Source organism: Amphiura filiformis, chromosome 4, assembly GCF_039555335.1.
Source record: "Amphiura filiformis chromosome 4, Afil_fr2py, whole genome shotgun sequence".
NCBI lineage: Eukaryota > Metazoa > Echinodermata > Ophiuroidea > Amphilepidida > Amphiuridae > Amphiura > Amphiura filiformis.
Window position 1 is genome coordinate 68,904,924 of NC_092631.1, and position 18,353 is coordinate 68,923,276.

General features: G+C 35.9%; 1 protein-coding gene across 1 annotated transcript in view; it reads right to left on the reverse strand.

Moving 5' to 3' along the window:
• LOC140151293 (cytidine monophosphate-N-acetylneuraminic acid hydroxylase-like) overlaps window positions 1-18,353 on the reverse strand; it is a 56,803-nt gene that overhangs the window by 8,378 nt on the left and 30,072 nt on the right. The window contains exons 5-11 of the mRNA XM_072173574.1: window positions 12,945-13,135; window positions 10,431-10,578; window positions 8,339-8,420; window positions 4,981-5,118; window positions 4,117-4,252; window positions 2,420-2,557; window positions 1,372-1,419 (exon numbers count right to left, since the gene is read on the reverse strand). Of these exons, the coding sequence (XP_072029675.1) occupies window positions 1,372-1,419; window positions 2,420-2,557; window positions 4,117-4,252; window positions 4,981-5,118; window positions 8,339-8,420; window positions 10,431-10,578; window positions 12,945-13,135 (881 nt within the window). The remainder of the gene's footprint in view (window positions 1-1,371; window positions 1,420-2,419; window positions 2,558-4,116; window positions 4,253-4,980; window positions 5,119-8,338; window positions 8,421-10,430; window positions 10,579-12,944; window positions 13,136-18,353) is intronic.

Below are 18,353 nucleotides of genomic sequence, written 5' to 3' on the forward strand. Positions count from 1 at the left end.
ATTAAATAAAACGAATCAAAACATATAGTGTTAATGCTCTGTGTACCAGCCAAAGGCTTCAATATCAAAAGTCCAAAGTTTAATTTAAGATATTTTCTCAAAATATCAAGAGCTATCAACCACTAAACCAATATACTACTAATACTAGGCTTGTTTCTAATCAATTGAATGCTGATTCCACACATGATCATGACAATTGACAATTCTGACATTTTAAAATCAAAATCAGACCAAATTCAGCAATAATGAAATTGAGATATAGGTGAAAATAAAGAAAAAAACCATTAGTATGGACACAAAAAAAGTTCATAACTTTGCAACCAAGTACGCATGGAACTTGAGGATTTCAACACCATTCAGATAAGGTACTGAACAAATTAAACTGAGCTCAAACAGAAACTTATAATTTTTTACAACTTGTGAATCACAAGGTCATATCTTAAAATACTGTCAATCAAAATGAACCAAAATTACACACAGGATTACCTTAATACTCTACTCAAAACACATGTCAGTAACCAAGCAGTTGTCCAACTGACACAACAGCAAAATGTACTGTCATGGGATAGCTTCCTGGACTTCCTTCACTTTCACAGCCCAACATTTGGCACCCAGGACAAAAAATCTGTCAGAATGCACACAAGATCCTTGCACAGATGATAAAACGGTGCTGCTTTCTGCTTTTCATACACTTTTTTCATGAAACAGGGCTGGGCTGTGAATGTGGTCCAGGCAGCTGTCCCATGTCAGTGCATTTTGCTGTTGTGTCAGTTGGATAACTGCTTGGTTACTGACATGTGTTAAGAGTATTGAAGTAAATCTGTGTGTAATTTTGGTTCAATTTGATGGACAGGATTTCAAGATATGACCTTGTGAAAAATTATAAGTTTCTTTTTGAGCTCAGTTTAGTATTGGTAATACCTCAACTTTCAGACTTTGGTCTGAGTTGCATCAGATTTCATTATACTTGTTTAAGTTGGAAGTTTAATGAACAATAGACAGCATTGTCATACGGTTATGTATCACCTGTTGCCATGGTTATTATGTGTTTATTATTAAATGTCAGAGTCAAGTGCCATATGTTCAGTCGTTACTGATAAATCATTAACTACAACTGGTTACCGCCTATGTAAATATGTTATCACAGACTGCAGCTGTTATGGTTGATAACATCAACTTCTGGATGTATAAATATATGTGATTACAATCAAGCAAAGAAAGTCCTGTTACAGACAGTAACTTCCTACATAATTAGTAAAAACACATCCAACGATTGATCTCAAAACAAAATTTCACAAAATCAGACTGTTAAAAAATTGTACCTAGCAACACCTTGAACACACAAAGGAGTGTGATTTTACATTTACTTACCTTTCTTTGAAAACCTTAGTACCTGGTGGTGGTGGAGTGATGAAATCTCTGAAAACAAAAAACAATCAATATTAACATCAACCAATTCTTTGTTTAATGGGCTATTTCCTTGTACATATATTGCATTGGGCTATTTCATATGACATTTGCCATGTGAAAATTAAGAAAAGTTTTCCACAGAGGGGGTATGTTTTTCATGAATTTTGAAACCCATCCTCCCTCTGTACATGGGTTCACATAATATCTTCCATAACTAGGCGAGTATTTCAAATGGAAGTTACCCTACTGTGCATTCTATTTGTAAGCCTTACTATCTCTGTGGAATACTTTAGCTAGCTAAATAGTCCACATGGGGGGTGTGGTGTGTAAATGGAATAGTGCTATTACACAAAGCAAACTTGATTTTCAATTAACATTCAAGTTATTTACTGTAACATGATGTTAGGTTTTCTTTAGGGATGCATGCTACCCAGTAAATTCCTTGGTACCAGTAGCAAAGTTTGATCTTTTCAAGGCCACATAGACATATTTATGTAACCATTCATCCTTGGCTTTCTGAACAATTGTCAAAACAACAATACACCTAGCCTGAGCCTGAGCCCGAGCAACATTTGAAACAGAAAATCATAACATTTAGAAACAATTAAGCATAGAAGGTTTACACTGAAGGATCAAAAAGTCACCCAGGACAGAGGGGGTGGGATCAGGGTAGAGGGGGTGGGAGTGCTACTTTTTTCTTTGGGATCAAGACCGGAGTAGGATTAAAATTGGAAGGAGCGAGAGGGAATGGGATCGAGGTAATTTGTCAAGCAGAGCGGCAAAACATTGTGATGGGATTTGGAGTCAAAGCTAATCTGGAGTGAGTGTAGGGGATTATTAAAAAATTTTATGAAAGCTTTCCGAGACTCCCGTAGTCCCAACAGCGCAGAATGCTTTACCAGAGTTTGCCTTCTGTTTACTAAAAACAAGGATCTTTTTTAATTCATGAAATGTGGGTGTTTGATAGACATATAGATTTACAACATATCACAATTGAGACCAGCCTTACTTGTCTCCTTGTATGACTTTCTGTAAATCTAGCCCTGCTCCTGGTTGCGGTGTCCATGTCCTAATGTCTGGTGAATATTTGGTGATCATTTGGTTCAACGTTGCTGGGTCATTCTTTGTGTTCGTTGTCTTAACATACCTTTGGGCGATTAAAAGAAACAAAAACAAAAATATGAATTGTTAAGTAAATGAATATTAATTTTGTGCACCATCCAAAGATGCAATGGTGGGGGGGGGGGCATGGTTTTGCTGATTTTGCCCCCGCCCCTTGAAATTCACCCCCCCCAAAAAAAAAATCCTGGTGCCGCTACTGGCAACATCTATATTGTACATTTTCATGTCTATGCCCTTTTAACTTGAAACTTGAGTGGAGCAGCACAGAAAGATACTTTGTGTGGTTTGAACAAGATCTGAGCAATCTTAAAACTTGGCCCCTTTATACAAGTTGGTGAGCTTTACCCAATGAAACCTATAAACACTCTATGGAAGACATGATCTTAGTCTCCCACACAGGGGGTGTAGATTTCAAATGGGGTTACCTGAATGAGTAAAACTCCATTTGAAATTCACACCCTGTGTGTGTTAATATATTAAGGCTGTGTCTTCCATAGGGGAGTGTGGATTTCAAATGGAATTGCCCACTGAAGCCTCTCTGATGCTGTGTATACTCCCTCTCCTAGGATGGCTCATCCACTAAAGGCAATTTTTCTTACAATCTACTGATCTTACAAAGAAAGCATGTAATATATGTTTGAGGATCACTCTACAGTTTCACCAAATGCTTTTGTTTTTCCTTAAAGGCCTGTTATTACACAGCTGCAAATTATTCATTGTTATGATATACCATGAAATACATTATTAAAAAATTGATATAAAATCTTTAATATCAGCTTCTACAAATTCTATTATGTTACATAGGTCCAGCTGTGATATTTTTAGCTTCAGAAAAAAACCCATCAAATACAGAAGCTAATGGGTTTCAGCAATGCATCAACTGGAACTTTTTTAAACAGTGATGTTGAAAAATATGTTGTAAACACTTAAATAACATTAAGTTACAAGGTTTTGCTGAAACTTTAACAAAATATGTTTTTTAAATGTTATTTAATTTTTTTATTATATTCTTTTATATAAACAGACATTTAAAGATTTCTGCCAACCTTTTGGGAATGTTTTCGAAAACATTTTGTGTTTGCTGAAATATCCTTAAAATGCACTTTTTATATCTTGCACAAAATGTATGAAAAATCACAACCCAATTTCTTCCCTGCCATGCATTCCCTGTTACAAATGCCTGGGTACATTATTTGGAAATCCTCCTAAATTCTCTACGATCCTTGATTGGCTAATAGTGCATATAAGGAAGGTCGATTCATCTGGCTGGTGCCGATCGGAGAAAAGGAATAGCAGTGAATGGCGAAAATTACGTACTCTTACAAGGCAAAAAGCATCTTTTCTAGGCATTGTTGACATGGTGCCTTCACCAAAGAAAGTTTCCTACTATTAAAACCTAACCTTTGAGATGGTTTGCATGTTTCATGGTGCAAAATTAACAATAAGGTGCCCGGTTGTACCGCCGTGTTCAGCAACTCATATTATCACAACACTTGTAAACAAACCGTGCTCGGAGTTTGATTGACAGATGATGTCAGACGCAAACTAGTCTTTTTATCTTTGTCTTTCATTATAAATGCTTACATGTCTGATGGATGTGCCTCTGTAAAATAACCTGCAAATGGACAGTAGACTTTGGGTGCTACATCACGAACCACTTGGGTCTTGTAGTATAGTAACTTATTCCTCTCTCGTTTGATGAACTGTTCCTTCCATTTCTCTGTTACAAGAACATATTAAAAAGCAACTTGACTTACAAGCTAAGAACTTCACCTACTAAATAACTATGGCTAGTTTGACAGTCTGTATGACATTGAGACACACACCCAACCCCCTACTCAAATTGTGTGTCAACTGGGGACATGTGTGCATGTTTTAAAACCGTGCAAGCGTGAACAAAATGGCCATCACACAAAAAAAATACATATTAAAGCTTAAAAACAACTATTATCAAGCAAACAAGGGCACAGTGTGTAACCCCTACATGTATAGTGTGTTTTCATTTACAACTTTGCATTTTTAGGGTATTTAGGCACCGAGGAAACCTTTGGTTGTTAAAAGCACACCACAACACCAAACTGCAAATGTTGTTTTTAATGTTAATTAAAGTTGTTTTCCGTAATTTGGTACGCATCCGACACTTTACGGCAAACCACTTTAATAATAATAATAATAATAATAATAATCTTTCTTTATTTAATCACCTACTTTGCGTGCCTACGTAGCAACCTTGTTTTTAATGTGTTTTTTAATGATATATGTGATCCATCTGTATAGAAATCTCACGCATGTATGCCTGTATGTCCACTGTTACACAGAGATTTCATATGTGGGTGACCTAGACAGTGTATACAAAAGCACATACCGATACACAAACTCCCTTGCTATCTCAAAATAAAAAACAGTTAACATTTGACCACCCAGCAAATATCTAGTATAATTTGTTACCTGTGTACTTTCCACCCGAGAAAGTCATGGGGAATCCTGAGGCACCGCCGGCAAAGTCACTAAGCATAACATCTACTCCATGTGGTAATCGACCACCATTAGGATTGGTACAGTCAACTGTGTTCAGTATTAGATGTCCTGTCAGTAGACAAAAATGCAAGTGTCATTCATTAAATATAGTCTTTGGTTTTTTTTTCAACACATAAATAAAGCAAAATATTGCCAATAGTTTTCAGTGCCAAGCCATGCAGGGGTGGAATTTCGCGGGAGTCTGAGAGTCGACTCTCGCAGAGACTCCCGTAAAATCCTATTGCGAGAGTCCATGTGGACTCTCGCTGGAAATGATCGGATCAGCGAACTTACGTTTAAGTTCAACACGCCTTAAAACTCAAAGCCTGCAAAATATAAAGGAAAAGTCGCCAAAGATGCAATGACATATGGAAGTGAGAGTATGATGACACATATATTAAAAACTTAACTTTGTTAGTTTATTTGTTAGTTTGTTTGTTTGAATGCATTTTACGTAAGCCTACATATAATACCTTTTGGACTCCCGCAAGATTGTACAACGAGAATCCATTTACGGAATCCATGGACTCTCATAAAACTCTCTTGCGAGAATCCACTTGGACTCCTGTGGCACTTTACGAAATTCCACCCCTGCCATGGTAATATTGTCAATGTAATAAAAGTTTGATGCACTTTGGCACTACATGTAAATTGTAACACATGTTGCTTATTAGACTCCATTATTAGTTCCTGTCTCTAACATTAAATGGCAGCACCAGCTCTTTTGGTTCACATGCATGAAAAATACTAAATGTCAGCATTCTACATTCTGATCAAAAACGTCAGAATTCCCTATTCTGTGGCATATGGAACGATATGGCTCAAAAAGTCTTCCTTTACCATTTCTGGCAGCAGGCGCGTAGCAATGCGTATAAAGGTGGGGCGCCCAATAGACGGACCCAATATGACACAGAAAAAAATGTAAACAAATGGCTGTGAAGCGGCCATCGCTTACACGGCGCAGGGCGGCAGGGGGGGTGTCTGCCCCCCTCAGAAGTTAAAAACTTTTGCAAAATGAAGACCCAATTTGTTGGACCATTTTAGCACTATTAGTGTGTAAAACTTTAGTTTTAAAAAGCCGAAAATTGGTGAAATGAGGGTTCCATGAAGCCTTAATATCGAGAGGAGAAGCGATAATTGCCACTTGTTTGTCCACTACGCAGGGGGGTGTCTGAGGGTAAGAAACTTTTGCAAAATAAGACCTAATTGAAGCGATTTGGTGGACCATTTTAGCACTATGAGTGAGAAAAGATTATAGTTTGAAAAAGCCAAAAATTTGTGAAATGACGGTCCATGAAGCCTTTCATGGACAAGTAGTTTTCCCTATTATTGTAGGCCTCTAAATTCTGTTAAACATAGGGCCTAAACTAGCAAATGTTGAAAGCAGAAGTGAAAATGGGCACTTGTTTACCCACTATGCAGGGGGTTGTTTGAGGGGGATGCTCCCCCTGAGAACCTGCAAAATAAAGGTCAAATTTAAGCCATTTTGGTGCATCATTTTTACACTATTTAAGTTGATACTCCCAATTAAAGCATGCATGGATCAATGTTGAAGTCAGCATGGAGTCCGTCTTAATAATACCGACTTTGTTGACAAAGTGTGACGGGCCCTGCATATCGGCGGGCCGGCAGTAATTTTCACATGCTTTATGACGAGGACTCGCCGCGCGCCTCCCAGTTCTAGCACTCCGTGCATCCGTGCCGGTTGCAGATAAAGAAGCTTGATTTGCAAAATACAATTAAAAAAACGGGTCATTTTTCATACACTTGTTCACGAAATTGAAAAAAGGGTGCTCTTTATTCACCAATCGCATGTATAAATCATCGTAATTTCCTTATTCAATTCATTTACGAATTTCAGTTTCATTATTACGTTTGGTGCATATTACATTAGGTCACATAAATTATACGATGCATTATATACAACCGCATGTGCCGTACATTAATTAATGCGTTTCCATCAGAAAGGGCTATAGCCTATTAGAAATATTCTTGAAATTCTTAGAAATTCTTGAAATTGCTAAAAATAGGGGTGTTTTTATCCTGAAAAGTTCGTGAAATGAGATTCAAAAGGGGGTGTTTTCAAAGTTCGCCGACGAGCATGAGTGACCCGTGGTATACACGGAGCGCTGGAACCGGGCCCCACCTTCAAGCAATGCCTAAAATAATTGCAGCAGGCCTATATAATTATCATAAGACCTACTTCCGATCGACCCGACTGCGCGTTTTTAAAGAAAGTGCCTACTATCATCATGAATATATGCGCAATTTAACTTTTTTCTCTCTTCCTTTTCTCCCTTTGCTCTTCTCTTTTTCAGCGCCTTGAGGTGTATGCGTAAGGCGCTATAAAAATGCGGTTTTGTTGTTGTTGTTGTTGTTGTTCTCTTTTTTCCCCCTTTCTTTTTATATTCTCTTCTTTTCTTCAAGTTTGCAAAAAAAGTGGGGCGCCATGGGCACCTTGCTTGCGACGCGCCTGTCTGGCAGTCCACAAAACTTCACTAACCCTAACCCAACTGAGTCTCACTAAAGCTCACTTCTTTCTTCACTTTCTCTCCTTTTTGTTTCTTCTTTCCCTCCGATGGCAAAAAAACCACGGGTAGGGTTAGGGTTAAGTGAATCTCTAGACTATACTTAGGTCAGCACCAAGCAGGCATCAACTGAGACCTCTGTTGAAATTGTAACCCTCCTTTCCTTTAGGTGTTTAAACTGTACAACACTTTGAAATATATTGTACAGTGCCTTTATAATCTGTTATTAGCATTATACACAATATATACAAAGTACTTCACAAGACTCAATGTTGAAATCGCCATCAGTGTTATGAGGACCATCTACTGGGAATAGATTAAGGTACAGTCTCCACTTACAGAGTTTTGGAATTAAATCTAATACTGGAACTTACTTTTTGCAACTATTGCTACGTTGCGCATGGAACCACCGGACTTCATCAGGCAACTGACCCGTTGGACTGGTCATGTGATAAGGAGGAACAATGGCATAGGAGAGGCATAAAAGAAGCCATTTGGGAACGCATTGAGCAACCATCACTGAACAAGAAAGGGGGACTCCACTTTAACTTATCTCATGCATGGGACCGGGCCATCGGGACGATACCTAGCCGTCTATCACGTGACCAGTCCAACGGGTCAGTTGCCTGATGAAGTCGGGTGGTTCCAGACGCAACGTCGCAATAGTTGCAAAAAGTAAGTTCCAGTATTAGATTTCATTCCAAAACTCTGTTTGAAACTACTGGATGACTAAGAACATTCACTCATTAGTCTCCACTTACCTTTGTAGTCAACCAATAGGCATGTGTCCATATCCGGATGTACGCCATCCATCATTATCATGAAACGTAAATCTTCATTTATCTGCAAAAAATAAAATAATAATAATTGGAAAACAATGACCACTTTTCATTCTGAATTACCTCTTAGGTATAATTAGAGAGTAAAGGTATTATTTGTAGCCAGTGTTTTACATCTATCGTCTCATATAACATGGGCCACATCCAGCCCTTGAATTAAGGATCTGAAGGGGCACGGCAACTTTTTTAGGGCAAGTTGATAATTGCCTTGGATTTTCACTGAAAATGCAAGGCAGCACGGCAGTTTGTAATATTCTCAAAAGTGAAGAAAACACACACAAACATAGATAGATGATTTTATAATGAAGGGGCAGGGCTGGGGCACCGACGGCAACTTCATTAGAGGGCACGGCAAGTGACTGCCTTGGGTAAAGGACATATTTTGAGGGCATTACGGCAATAAGGATGGGCACCCACGGCTAAATGCCATGGGTGCCGTGGGTTAATTTGAGGGCTGGCCACATCATTATTTGAAGTAAATTCGCCTTGTTGTTTTACGCCATAAAAACTGATGTCGTCCATGTTATATGAGACGATAGATGAGCAACAGTGGCTAAAAACAATACCTTTATTCTCATTCTTGAACACTTCAATTCAAATAAAAATATTAAATAAGTATACCAAATTTTAATCAAATTAAATCCTTAATTTTACAAAGAATTACCTAGGGCTTAGAATTGATCAGTCTCGTTGTTGCTATGCGCCTCCTATTGGTTCAAATAGCATGCACTTAACCATGTGATATCGTGTCATATAACACAGCTAAGAACTAATAAGATTGCAGGAACTTTCCCATGTGTTTAAGAATGTAAAATATTCTTCCTTTGCAACTTCCATTCAATTAAAAAACTCCCCCCTTTCAAAACCAGATTAGCGACAGCATTTTGCATATTGTGTAGTTTTAATAACCAGTCTTCATATTTATGAACAACCGTTAAGTTTCTGTACCTGAGTGTTAAAGGAAATCTGTACCATAAACTAATCAATGGCTATATAGTTGCAGTAATAATAAAAACGACAAACAGTAAAAGTCCCAAGCTTATATACGTCCAAATAAAGGAGAAATTCTTAATTCCTTACGACAATCAGCGATCAGTTTATAATCCATGGTGGCGGCTATATTGATACCCGATGTATTTTATTACGCTGTAACGGTACCCCGATTTTGGAACCAGCGAAATCCGTGCCGCCAGCCTCGTCCCTCGTGAACTTTGGTGACACGAAGCTAATACTACCAAAGTTCAGATTCAACATTCGTTCAAAAGAAAACGCAACAATTTTTACCCATAAAACTACAGAAGAACATAAAAAATGTATTTTAAGTAATATTTATGATCAACAATATCTTTTGCGAACGAAAAGTACCAATAGCACTACAAACCAAAATTCGCTGTGGGGTCGCGAATGCCATAGCAACACACGCCGCCATGGTCTGTGTAAAAGGTTACACTACCGCTTGTGGCAGAAAGGATTCAAGCAAGCAGCTATCATGGCGGCTTCCATGAATCGCAGAAACGAAGGATTAAAAGTGCTTTTTCTTTGTTAGGAATATTCCGAAATTCATATAGACCGTCTGGTATGTTTAATTTAGGGGTATTAGCCATTGATTAGTTTATGGTACAGATTTCCTTTAACATTTTTTTAAAGCATACTTGACATTTCTAATCATATCAATAAAGTTTCTAAGAATGCATCAAAATGGTATGGTATCATGTTATATATTATCTTCCATACTAAACTCTGACCATGCTTACAAATGCTCAGATCTTCACCTCACTTATATTCCTGTGGGGTTAAATTGTTGTAAAGAATTTGTCACCTGATATCAATATAATGAAATAATGCAATTTTTATGTTGAATTAACCATGGATGGTACAACCAGTTTGTTTCTTGTTTTAAAATCATCAACATCTAAGCACAGGTACATTGATTTTGCTTATATTTCTCTCTCAACTTTAAAACTTATTTTCCCATCCTATGATTCATTCTCAGGTAATTTCCTGACTAACTTACTTCATGCCATAATCCAAATCTTAGAACATTGATATTGTTGAGTGTGACACCACTCTCCTTCAGCTTGACAAACACTGGCATGGCGGTGTCGCCGACATAGATGGGGATGTTGGGATTTCTTTTGGTAAGCAGCTCTAGTGTTGGATAACTGTGGATGATAAATGTTTTTTTATCTAGTTTTATTTTATTTGTTTCATTTGATTTCATCACATAATAGATTTACTTATTGAAAAAAACAGAGGAACTTTGTTCAAAAAAGAGGAAAAGCAATGAAATATGCTCAAAATGGCCTGAAAATGAAAGAAAAAGCTAAAATTTTGCCTCAAAGAAATTCCCAAAAAAGAGGAATTCAGCTTAAAAGAGGAGATTTCATACCCCCTGATATTCATGATATCATACTTGTCTATTTCTGTCTTTACTAATTACTACATAAGCTTTCTTATTTTTAATTCAGGATGTAGTAAACTAATCAAATCGGTGTATTTCCCATAAGGATATTTACTAATTGACATTTTACTAACACTTCTTATTTTATTCATTATGTATAGTATTACGTTTTCCTGCATGAAAATAGCCCAAAATAATTTCTGCTTGTGTAGTTTTAAGTTCTCAATTATATAAACAAATCTAAAATATTTACTCACTTCTTCAGTAATTTATTGAATATTGTAATCTATATTCAGTAATGAATAGGTCTCCAATTACCTAATTAATATGGTAACACCTCTTTATGCGCTGCTGAGAGTTCGCCAGCTTCATTAAGGGGGTACTACACCCCTGGCCAATTTTGTGTCTCTTTTTGCATTTTTCTCAAAAATTATAGCACATTGGTGACAAATAAGATATGTATATTATAAGAGCAAGGACTACAACTACTGCACTGAAAATTCAGCAACTCAAGGCAACAAGTTATTGATTTATTGATCAAATATTGGTTTTCCCTCATTTTTGACTGTAACTCCACAACAGTTGTCTGTGCTGAAATAAAATTTCCAATGCAGTAGTCCTTGCCCCTATTATATACATATCTTACTTGTCACCAATGCGCTATAATTTTTGAGAAAAATGCAAAAATAGGCACAAAAATTGGGCAGGGGTGTAGTACCCCCTTAAATGAATTAACAATCAATTGTCCTCACACCCTAGAGTGACATTTAAAAAATTCTAATATTAACCCATCAATCCTGGGGCTCTTACAATTACAAAATGGCCATTGTTTTAAGAGCCTTTTCACATTCGACATTATTATGTAAACGGTCACATGACTCTTTATCTCGCTCAGTTAATTTTCAATGCTTGTATTTTCAACAACATGATCAATTTATGATTTGTCGTTTAACCCTTTTTTTTGTACAAAACTTTGTAATAATCAACTTGCACTTTCATAATGTATTCTTGATTAGTTACATTATTTTTACCTGTATCATCAGATTAGTGATAGTTTTACATGTGGATGATAAATCGATCAAGCAAGTTAAAGGAAGTCTCCGGCAATCACAACATTATTTCTTATATGTTAGAAAAATAATTATCAAGCACTCATAGTGACCATAAGACAATTTCGGCGCGGGAATTTTGAATATCGTGTGTTGAGAGCCGACTGTTTTTATTAGTTTTTATGGTCAATCTGAGTTTGTTTGAAATAAAACAATGTGATTCGTGCTTGATAATTATTTTTCTAACATATAAGGCATAATGTTATGTAAGGCCCGGCAAAAAACGCAATCTCGCTTTTCACGCCGCGATTCTCGCTATTAACCAACTGGTTCGCTTTTAAAGAAAGTTTCCAAGCAGTGCACTTACTATAAAAATGTTGCTCTATGCCATAAAAGTTCGCAGAATTCAATAAAAATGCAGTTCCAACTTCGCCAAAGTGCAGAATTCAACAGCATTGCAAGCACATGGATGAGTGTAAACGCCATGCTTAACTCAATAAAAACTGACATTTCATTTCAAATGAGTTTAGGCCAAATATCATTATATTTATCGTATTAGTGGAATATTTTGACTATAAAACATAATTCATGTTCAAATTTTTGTCACTTTTTCTTCGACTCACACCGGGCCGGCACTTCAGTGAGTTGTTTACAAATTACATGACAATCTAAACTGACCTAATCTGATCAATAGAGGGCCGGGCAGGCAAATTTTTTTTTTTTTTTTCATTTTTTTTTTCATTTTCATATTTTCGGGCGTTTTTAAAGCTTCTTGTGCCATTTTTCGGGGGAAATCTCGCTTTTCTCGCATTTTAAAATTTTGGATCTCGTATTTTGCTTCAAAAAATTGTGTTTTTTGCCGGGGCCTAATGTTATGATTACCGGAGTCCCCCTTTAAGGAAAGGCAGCATATTTTTGTGGTGGTAACATTCAACATCTGGTACTAAGTGGTTTTAACAAACCAGAGTAAAAAGCCTATACATTAAAGTAACATTGAAAAATAACCCCCACATCATTTTGCCCTTCCCCTATCAAATTTTTCAGGTCCTACCATTGGTGACAACTACTACAAATTCACCTGAGATGGTCTGAATGCAAGTGGCTAATATAGATGAAATCTGCCTTCTCAAGCCTGTCTAACCAATCTGCAGGAGGTTCATGAAGGAGCCACCACCCTCTGGCAAAAGCTGGCCCAGTCAACCAAGGATCTGTAAACATGATGGTACCATTGAAGTTGAGCTCCATACATGCATGGGTTAAGTAGGTGAACTGTTAAAGACAAAAAACAAGTATTATGAAATTTGCTACTAGTAATGTATTTTATGCGAATATGCCCATTGCATAAAACATGTACATGTAAATACCCCATTCAGAAAGTATATAATGTGACACTATCTGGTCCATGGGGGCCAAAGGCGGCAAATTTGAAACTGAGATCAAGGTAAAATATGGAGTAAAAAAACAATAAAATACATAAGAAAATAGACACCAAAAAAATGTCATAACTTTAGAACCAAGTATGCTAGACCTTTGATGTTTTCAGTAAATGATAGCCTATTGTAAGTTTTAATGTAATAATTACAGTAACTCAATTTTCAAAAATGCCTCCTTTGGCCCCCATGGAGCAGATTGTGTCACATATTGGTATCCTCTATGTTTATTGCTTCAAATAAAGTTTTATTGTCAAAAAAGCACAACATATTGTTTTACAATGAGTTTTAATTATTGCTTTATTTTTAAGTATCATAATATATTATACAATGTAATCACTATGTTTGAGCCTGTAAAACGAGAAATCCCCAGTATCACTAACTGCAGAGTACCTCAAAAACAAATGGGCAATGTCAATGTTATAATGTATGTGGTTGAAGCTAAAAATGACTTCTTTTCTTGTTACAAGGATACTATTCCTAAAAGGTAGGGATTTTTCTTTGTCCAGGAGTATAAAATAAAATAAATTATATATCATATAAATAATTGTGAAAGAAGATCATAAAAGCATCTATACTATGGTCAGCTCTTAATAGGTGAGAATTGTTCGGTTTTTGTTCCAGCATGAGACAATAATGTTCCAGCTTATGCACACGTAAATTCACAAAAGTCTGCATAGGTGCTGCGCTTAGCTGTGCATACACCATTCTATATCAATCCATGATGTTATGAGTCCTGCCAAATTACATGTATGAGCTGATCAGAGTATAGTAATAACAAAGCCCTTACGACATTCAAATATCAATATAATGTAAGCAGAGGAAATGAAGATAACATTCACTTCCCTTCCTAATACTGTATCAGCTTATCAAAATAAATAAATTTATCAAACTTTAATTGACATATCCAGAATGTTGGGAACATTTCATATTGTAATAAGAGACCAGTGCTAATGTGTGGTAACCAAATCTTTGGAACAAAGGTTTGAAAGTGTTTTTGACATGCCTGAAGGATATTGAACAAATCTGGCATGGGCTGCCCTCTTCAAAGTGTTGGGCATTTTTGTTAGGGGTCAATTAAGGTCAAACAGGGGTAAAAATTATAAAATGTCCCAATTCTTTTAAAAAATATACCAAATTACTCATCACAAGGAATCCAAAAATGTATAGTTTGGCCTGTCTGCGACCTTTAGTTACTATGGGCAGATATGTGACAAAGGTCAAAGCACTCCCAATTTCAATGATTTTGGTGCCTAGTTATACATGTTATATGTTTTTTGACATGACAAATTCAACTGAACAGCTTTAAAAAAAAAAATCCAAATGCATGTCAAAAACACTTTCAAACCTTTGTTCCAAAGATTTGGTCACCACACATTAGCACTGGTCTCTTGCCACTGGTTTACACAAAGTGGGCCATGCAATCTCATATATGTTTTTATATGTTTTTTGGGGCAAAACTTAGTATCAAATTGTGTTTTCTTTGCAATTACATCCAAGGTACATAATTAACATGCATATGTACCCTAGTTTACAATCAGCAGTTTATATTTACTTAATGTTTGCCAGACATTTACAACTGCAGGTGCAAAAGTAATCATCTTTCTTTCAACTGCAATGATGCTAACAATTCATATTAAAGGAGTATTTTGTGATCCTAGCATCCTCTATTTATATCATTTTTCATTAGATATCCACGAAAAAAACCTATTCCCAAAATTTCAGTTGATTCCGATTTTGCGTTCGCGAGTTATGCATGATTATGGGTATTACACTGCTCCATAGACAATGTGTTGTAATTTCGTTCTGGTGCACCAGAACGAAATTCAAATTTCACGATATCTTTGCAAAACGAATTAATCTGCAAGAAATATTTAGTACATAAACATTATGTAGCCAGAGTATTCCAGTGATATAAAAATCTCAACTTTTTTTGAGAAAAGTGGGGGGATGAGGCTGTGGATCAGGAAATGCCCTTTTAATGCTTCAATATCATTTATATTATGGGCAACAAATTTTATTAGTCGGCTGCTGATCAATAGGCCTATAGTATATTAACTTTAGTGACACAATGTGTGATGTTTAAATTGGTCCAAATATAATTTAAAAAAATACTACAATATGGCTACATGTACTTTTTAATTTCGTAAAATATTTTTTTCTATTTTAATTTCAAAAAGCATTAAGGGAACTTATAAGTTGTGAATCCTAAACAGTTTGGGTGGTCTAAAAGAAAAGATCGCCAAACTTGCTGGAAGTTAGTTGTAGTGGTGTATTTAAAAGGGGGCGTTTAGCTGTCACTCAAATAGATTATTTTTAAGGAGTAGCGGCAGCGCTTATTAGCAGTTAAGAGATCAGTCTATCAGGTTTCCTTGATAAGGCAAAAAAAATTGTTTGCTTGTCCATAGATCACTTTCAGAAGTTGGGTCTGTCAGGAATTTTTTTTTCTTTTCTTTTTTATTTATATCAATTTTTTTTCCAAGTACCAAAAGTATAATGTGAAGAACTTGTTTGTATGTTAAACACTCACTGACCAAAGTATTTGAACCATAGACAAAATCAAGGTAAACACTACCTTATTTGGCATGTACATGTCTGGCAGATTTAAAATACTGCATTTTTAAGTTCAACAATATTTTACTTATGCAGACGCTGATATTAATAATACCAAATATCGAAACCCTCAGCCATGGACAACTGGACAGGAAAACATGCAGGACGTGGTATTTTACAACATTTCTGATATATCTTCAGTTTTTCAGACGAAAAATTCATGACTTTTTTTGAAAAATGTAAAAAAAAAAACACCTTTTTTCTTTGCCGAATGGTGGAATATTCATGAAGGTTCATTTATGAGCTTTCATTATGAATATTGCTATAAGTAACAGACCATTAATAATGCACATACGGTAATTTCATTGACATTACCAATATGCTTTTGATGATAAAGTGTTTTGTCATCCATAACCAGGCATGCATCCGTCATTTTATAAATTAATGTCATGTTATGATTGTGAAGGTGTTTTAGTTATTTTAAAACCCCAAGGTGTACTTGTGGAACCAAGATGCTGAGTTTGACTTGCAATCAATATCAAATCTACAACAAAACATCCCCAGTTGTACGTGTAGGTACTAAACCACACAAAATGACCCCATTTTCTTGGAGCCCTACTGAATGACCCCTTTTTTTTACTAAAATCTCCAATGAAAACCCCTTGTGTCTCAATTTGATTTTGTTCATGATAACCATAATCATATAACTAGAAATCATACTTCTAATACATTGATTGTACCAAAATTTAAATCAAATTCAGGTCAACATACGTTTCACGTCAGGGCAGCCTATGCATGGAATTCTTTGCCACCGACAGTAAGAGCTCAGATGGAAAATATGACTTTAGGCCAATTTCAGTCAAAAATTAAAGAAATTTAGGCCTGTCTTTATCTACATTTTGTTCATTTGCTTGCTTGATTTTTGTATAATTATTGTATTTCTGTATTTTGGTATTTATAATTACCTTGTAGTTGATGATACCATTATACTTATTTGTAATATATTGTAAATACATTGTAAATACTGTATGATATTTTGTAAATATTGTGTATCGTAATATATTTTGTTGCTATAACATGTATACAATGAGGGCCTGCTTGAAAAGCTTGTCACTGAAGCAGTATAACCCTCAATAAAGAAAGAATAAATAAATAAATAAATAAATACTCCGGTAGGCACCGGATGCTATCTAAACACCACTAGGTGGTGTATACTATACTTTGATATATTGGTGAAAAGCCTAGGGCTTGAATTTGATACATAAGGACTCGGACTCGAACATTGAGGACTCGGACTCAGAAATGAGCAGGGACTCCAAGGACTCGAACATTGAGGATTCGGACTCAGAAATGAGCAGGGACTCCAAGGACTCGAACATTGAGGACTCGGACTCAGAAATGAGCAGGGACTCCCAAGGACTCGAACATTGAGGACTCGGACTCAGAAATGAGCAGGGACTCCAAGGACTTGGACATTGAGGACTCGGACTCAGAAATGAGCAGGGACTCCCAAGGACTCGAACATTGAGGACTCGGACTCAGAAATGAGCAGGGACTCCAAGGACTCGGACATTGAGGACTCGGACTCAGAAATGAGCAGGGACTCCAAGGACTCGGACATTGAGGACTCGACTGACAGCAATGCTTATTACTAATATCTTTTTAAATTGTTTGATTTCATAAAAACTTTTCAATATACCGGTATTTCAAAAAGCCTTAGGGGAACTTAGAACTAGCAAACCCTTTAGTACATGTACATGTATACTGCGCCAAAAAAGTATCCTTATACTGGAAAAATAATCACAATTTTAAAACTGAACAATATTGAGGTAAATTATCTAATCCTGCACTATCTAATCCTGCACATTATGACACCACATTGAATACATACATACATATATAAGAGCTTTTAAAGTGCTATTTCAAAAAGATCAAAGCGCTAAGTGATACACTGCAAAAACAAGAGAAAGAACAAAAGCAAAGAGTCAAAAAGGATAATAATGACCTCAAGAAGTACATGTAAAGTTACAAGCAATTGAATAGACGAAGGTCCTGCTCCAGTTTTAAAAGTGACAAACTGGCCTATACAAGGCGCAAAAAGATTCAAACAAGCGCAACAAAGACAACACAGTTTCTTTGATGAAGCATTATTTTATGTGTTTTATAGATGTTATTCTTTAAAAAAATATTTTTGAATGTTTGTTTTTTTATCTTTGTAAATTTATCATGTAATTTGACCTTCGGGTCACCTTTTGATAATAAAATATGAATATGAATATGAATAAATAAATTTAAAGCAGTTTTTATTTAAGTTTTTACTTCTCTGTACTTTAAATAACTTTCATTTTATTTGTCATTTCATTTGTTTCACTTTTGTTCCTTTTGTATAAATAAAATAAAGGCACACATAAATTAGCCATTCACCACTCTCAAACCAGATGTCTAGTCTGAAGTTTTGAATAGGCCAAATTGTCACTTTAAAAACTGGACCTTCGTCTAATCAA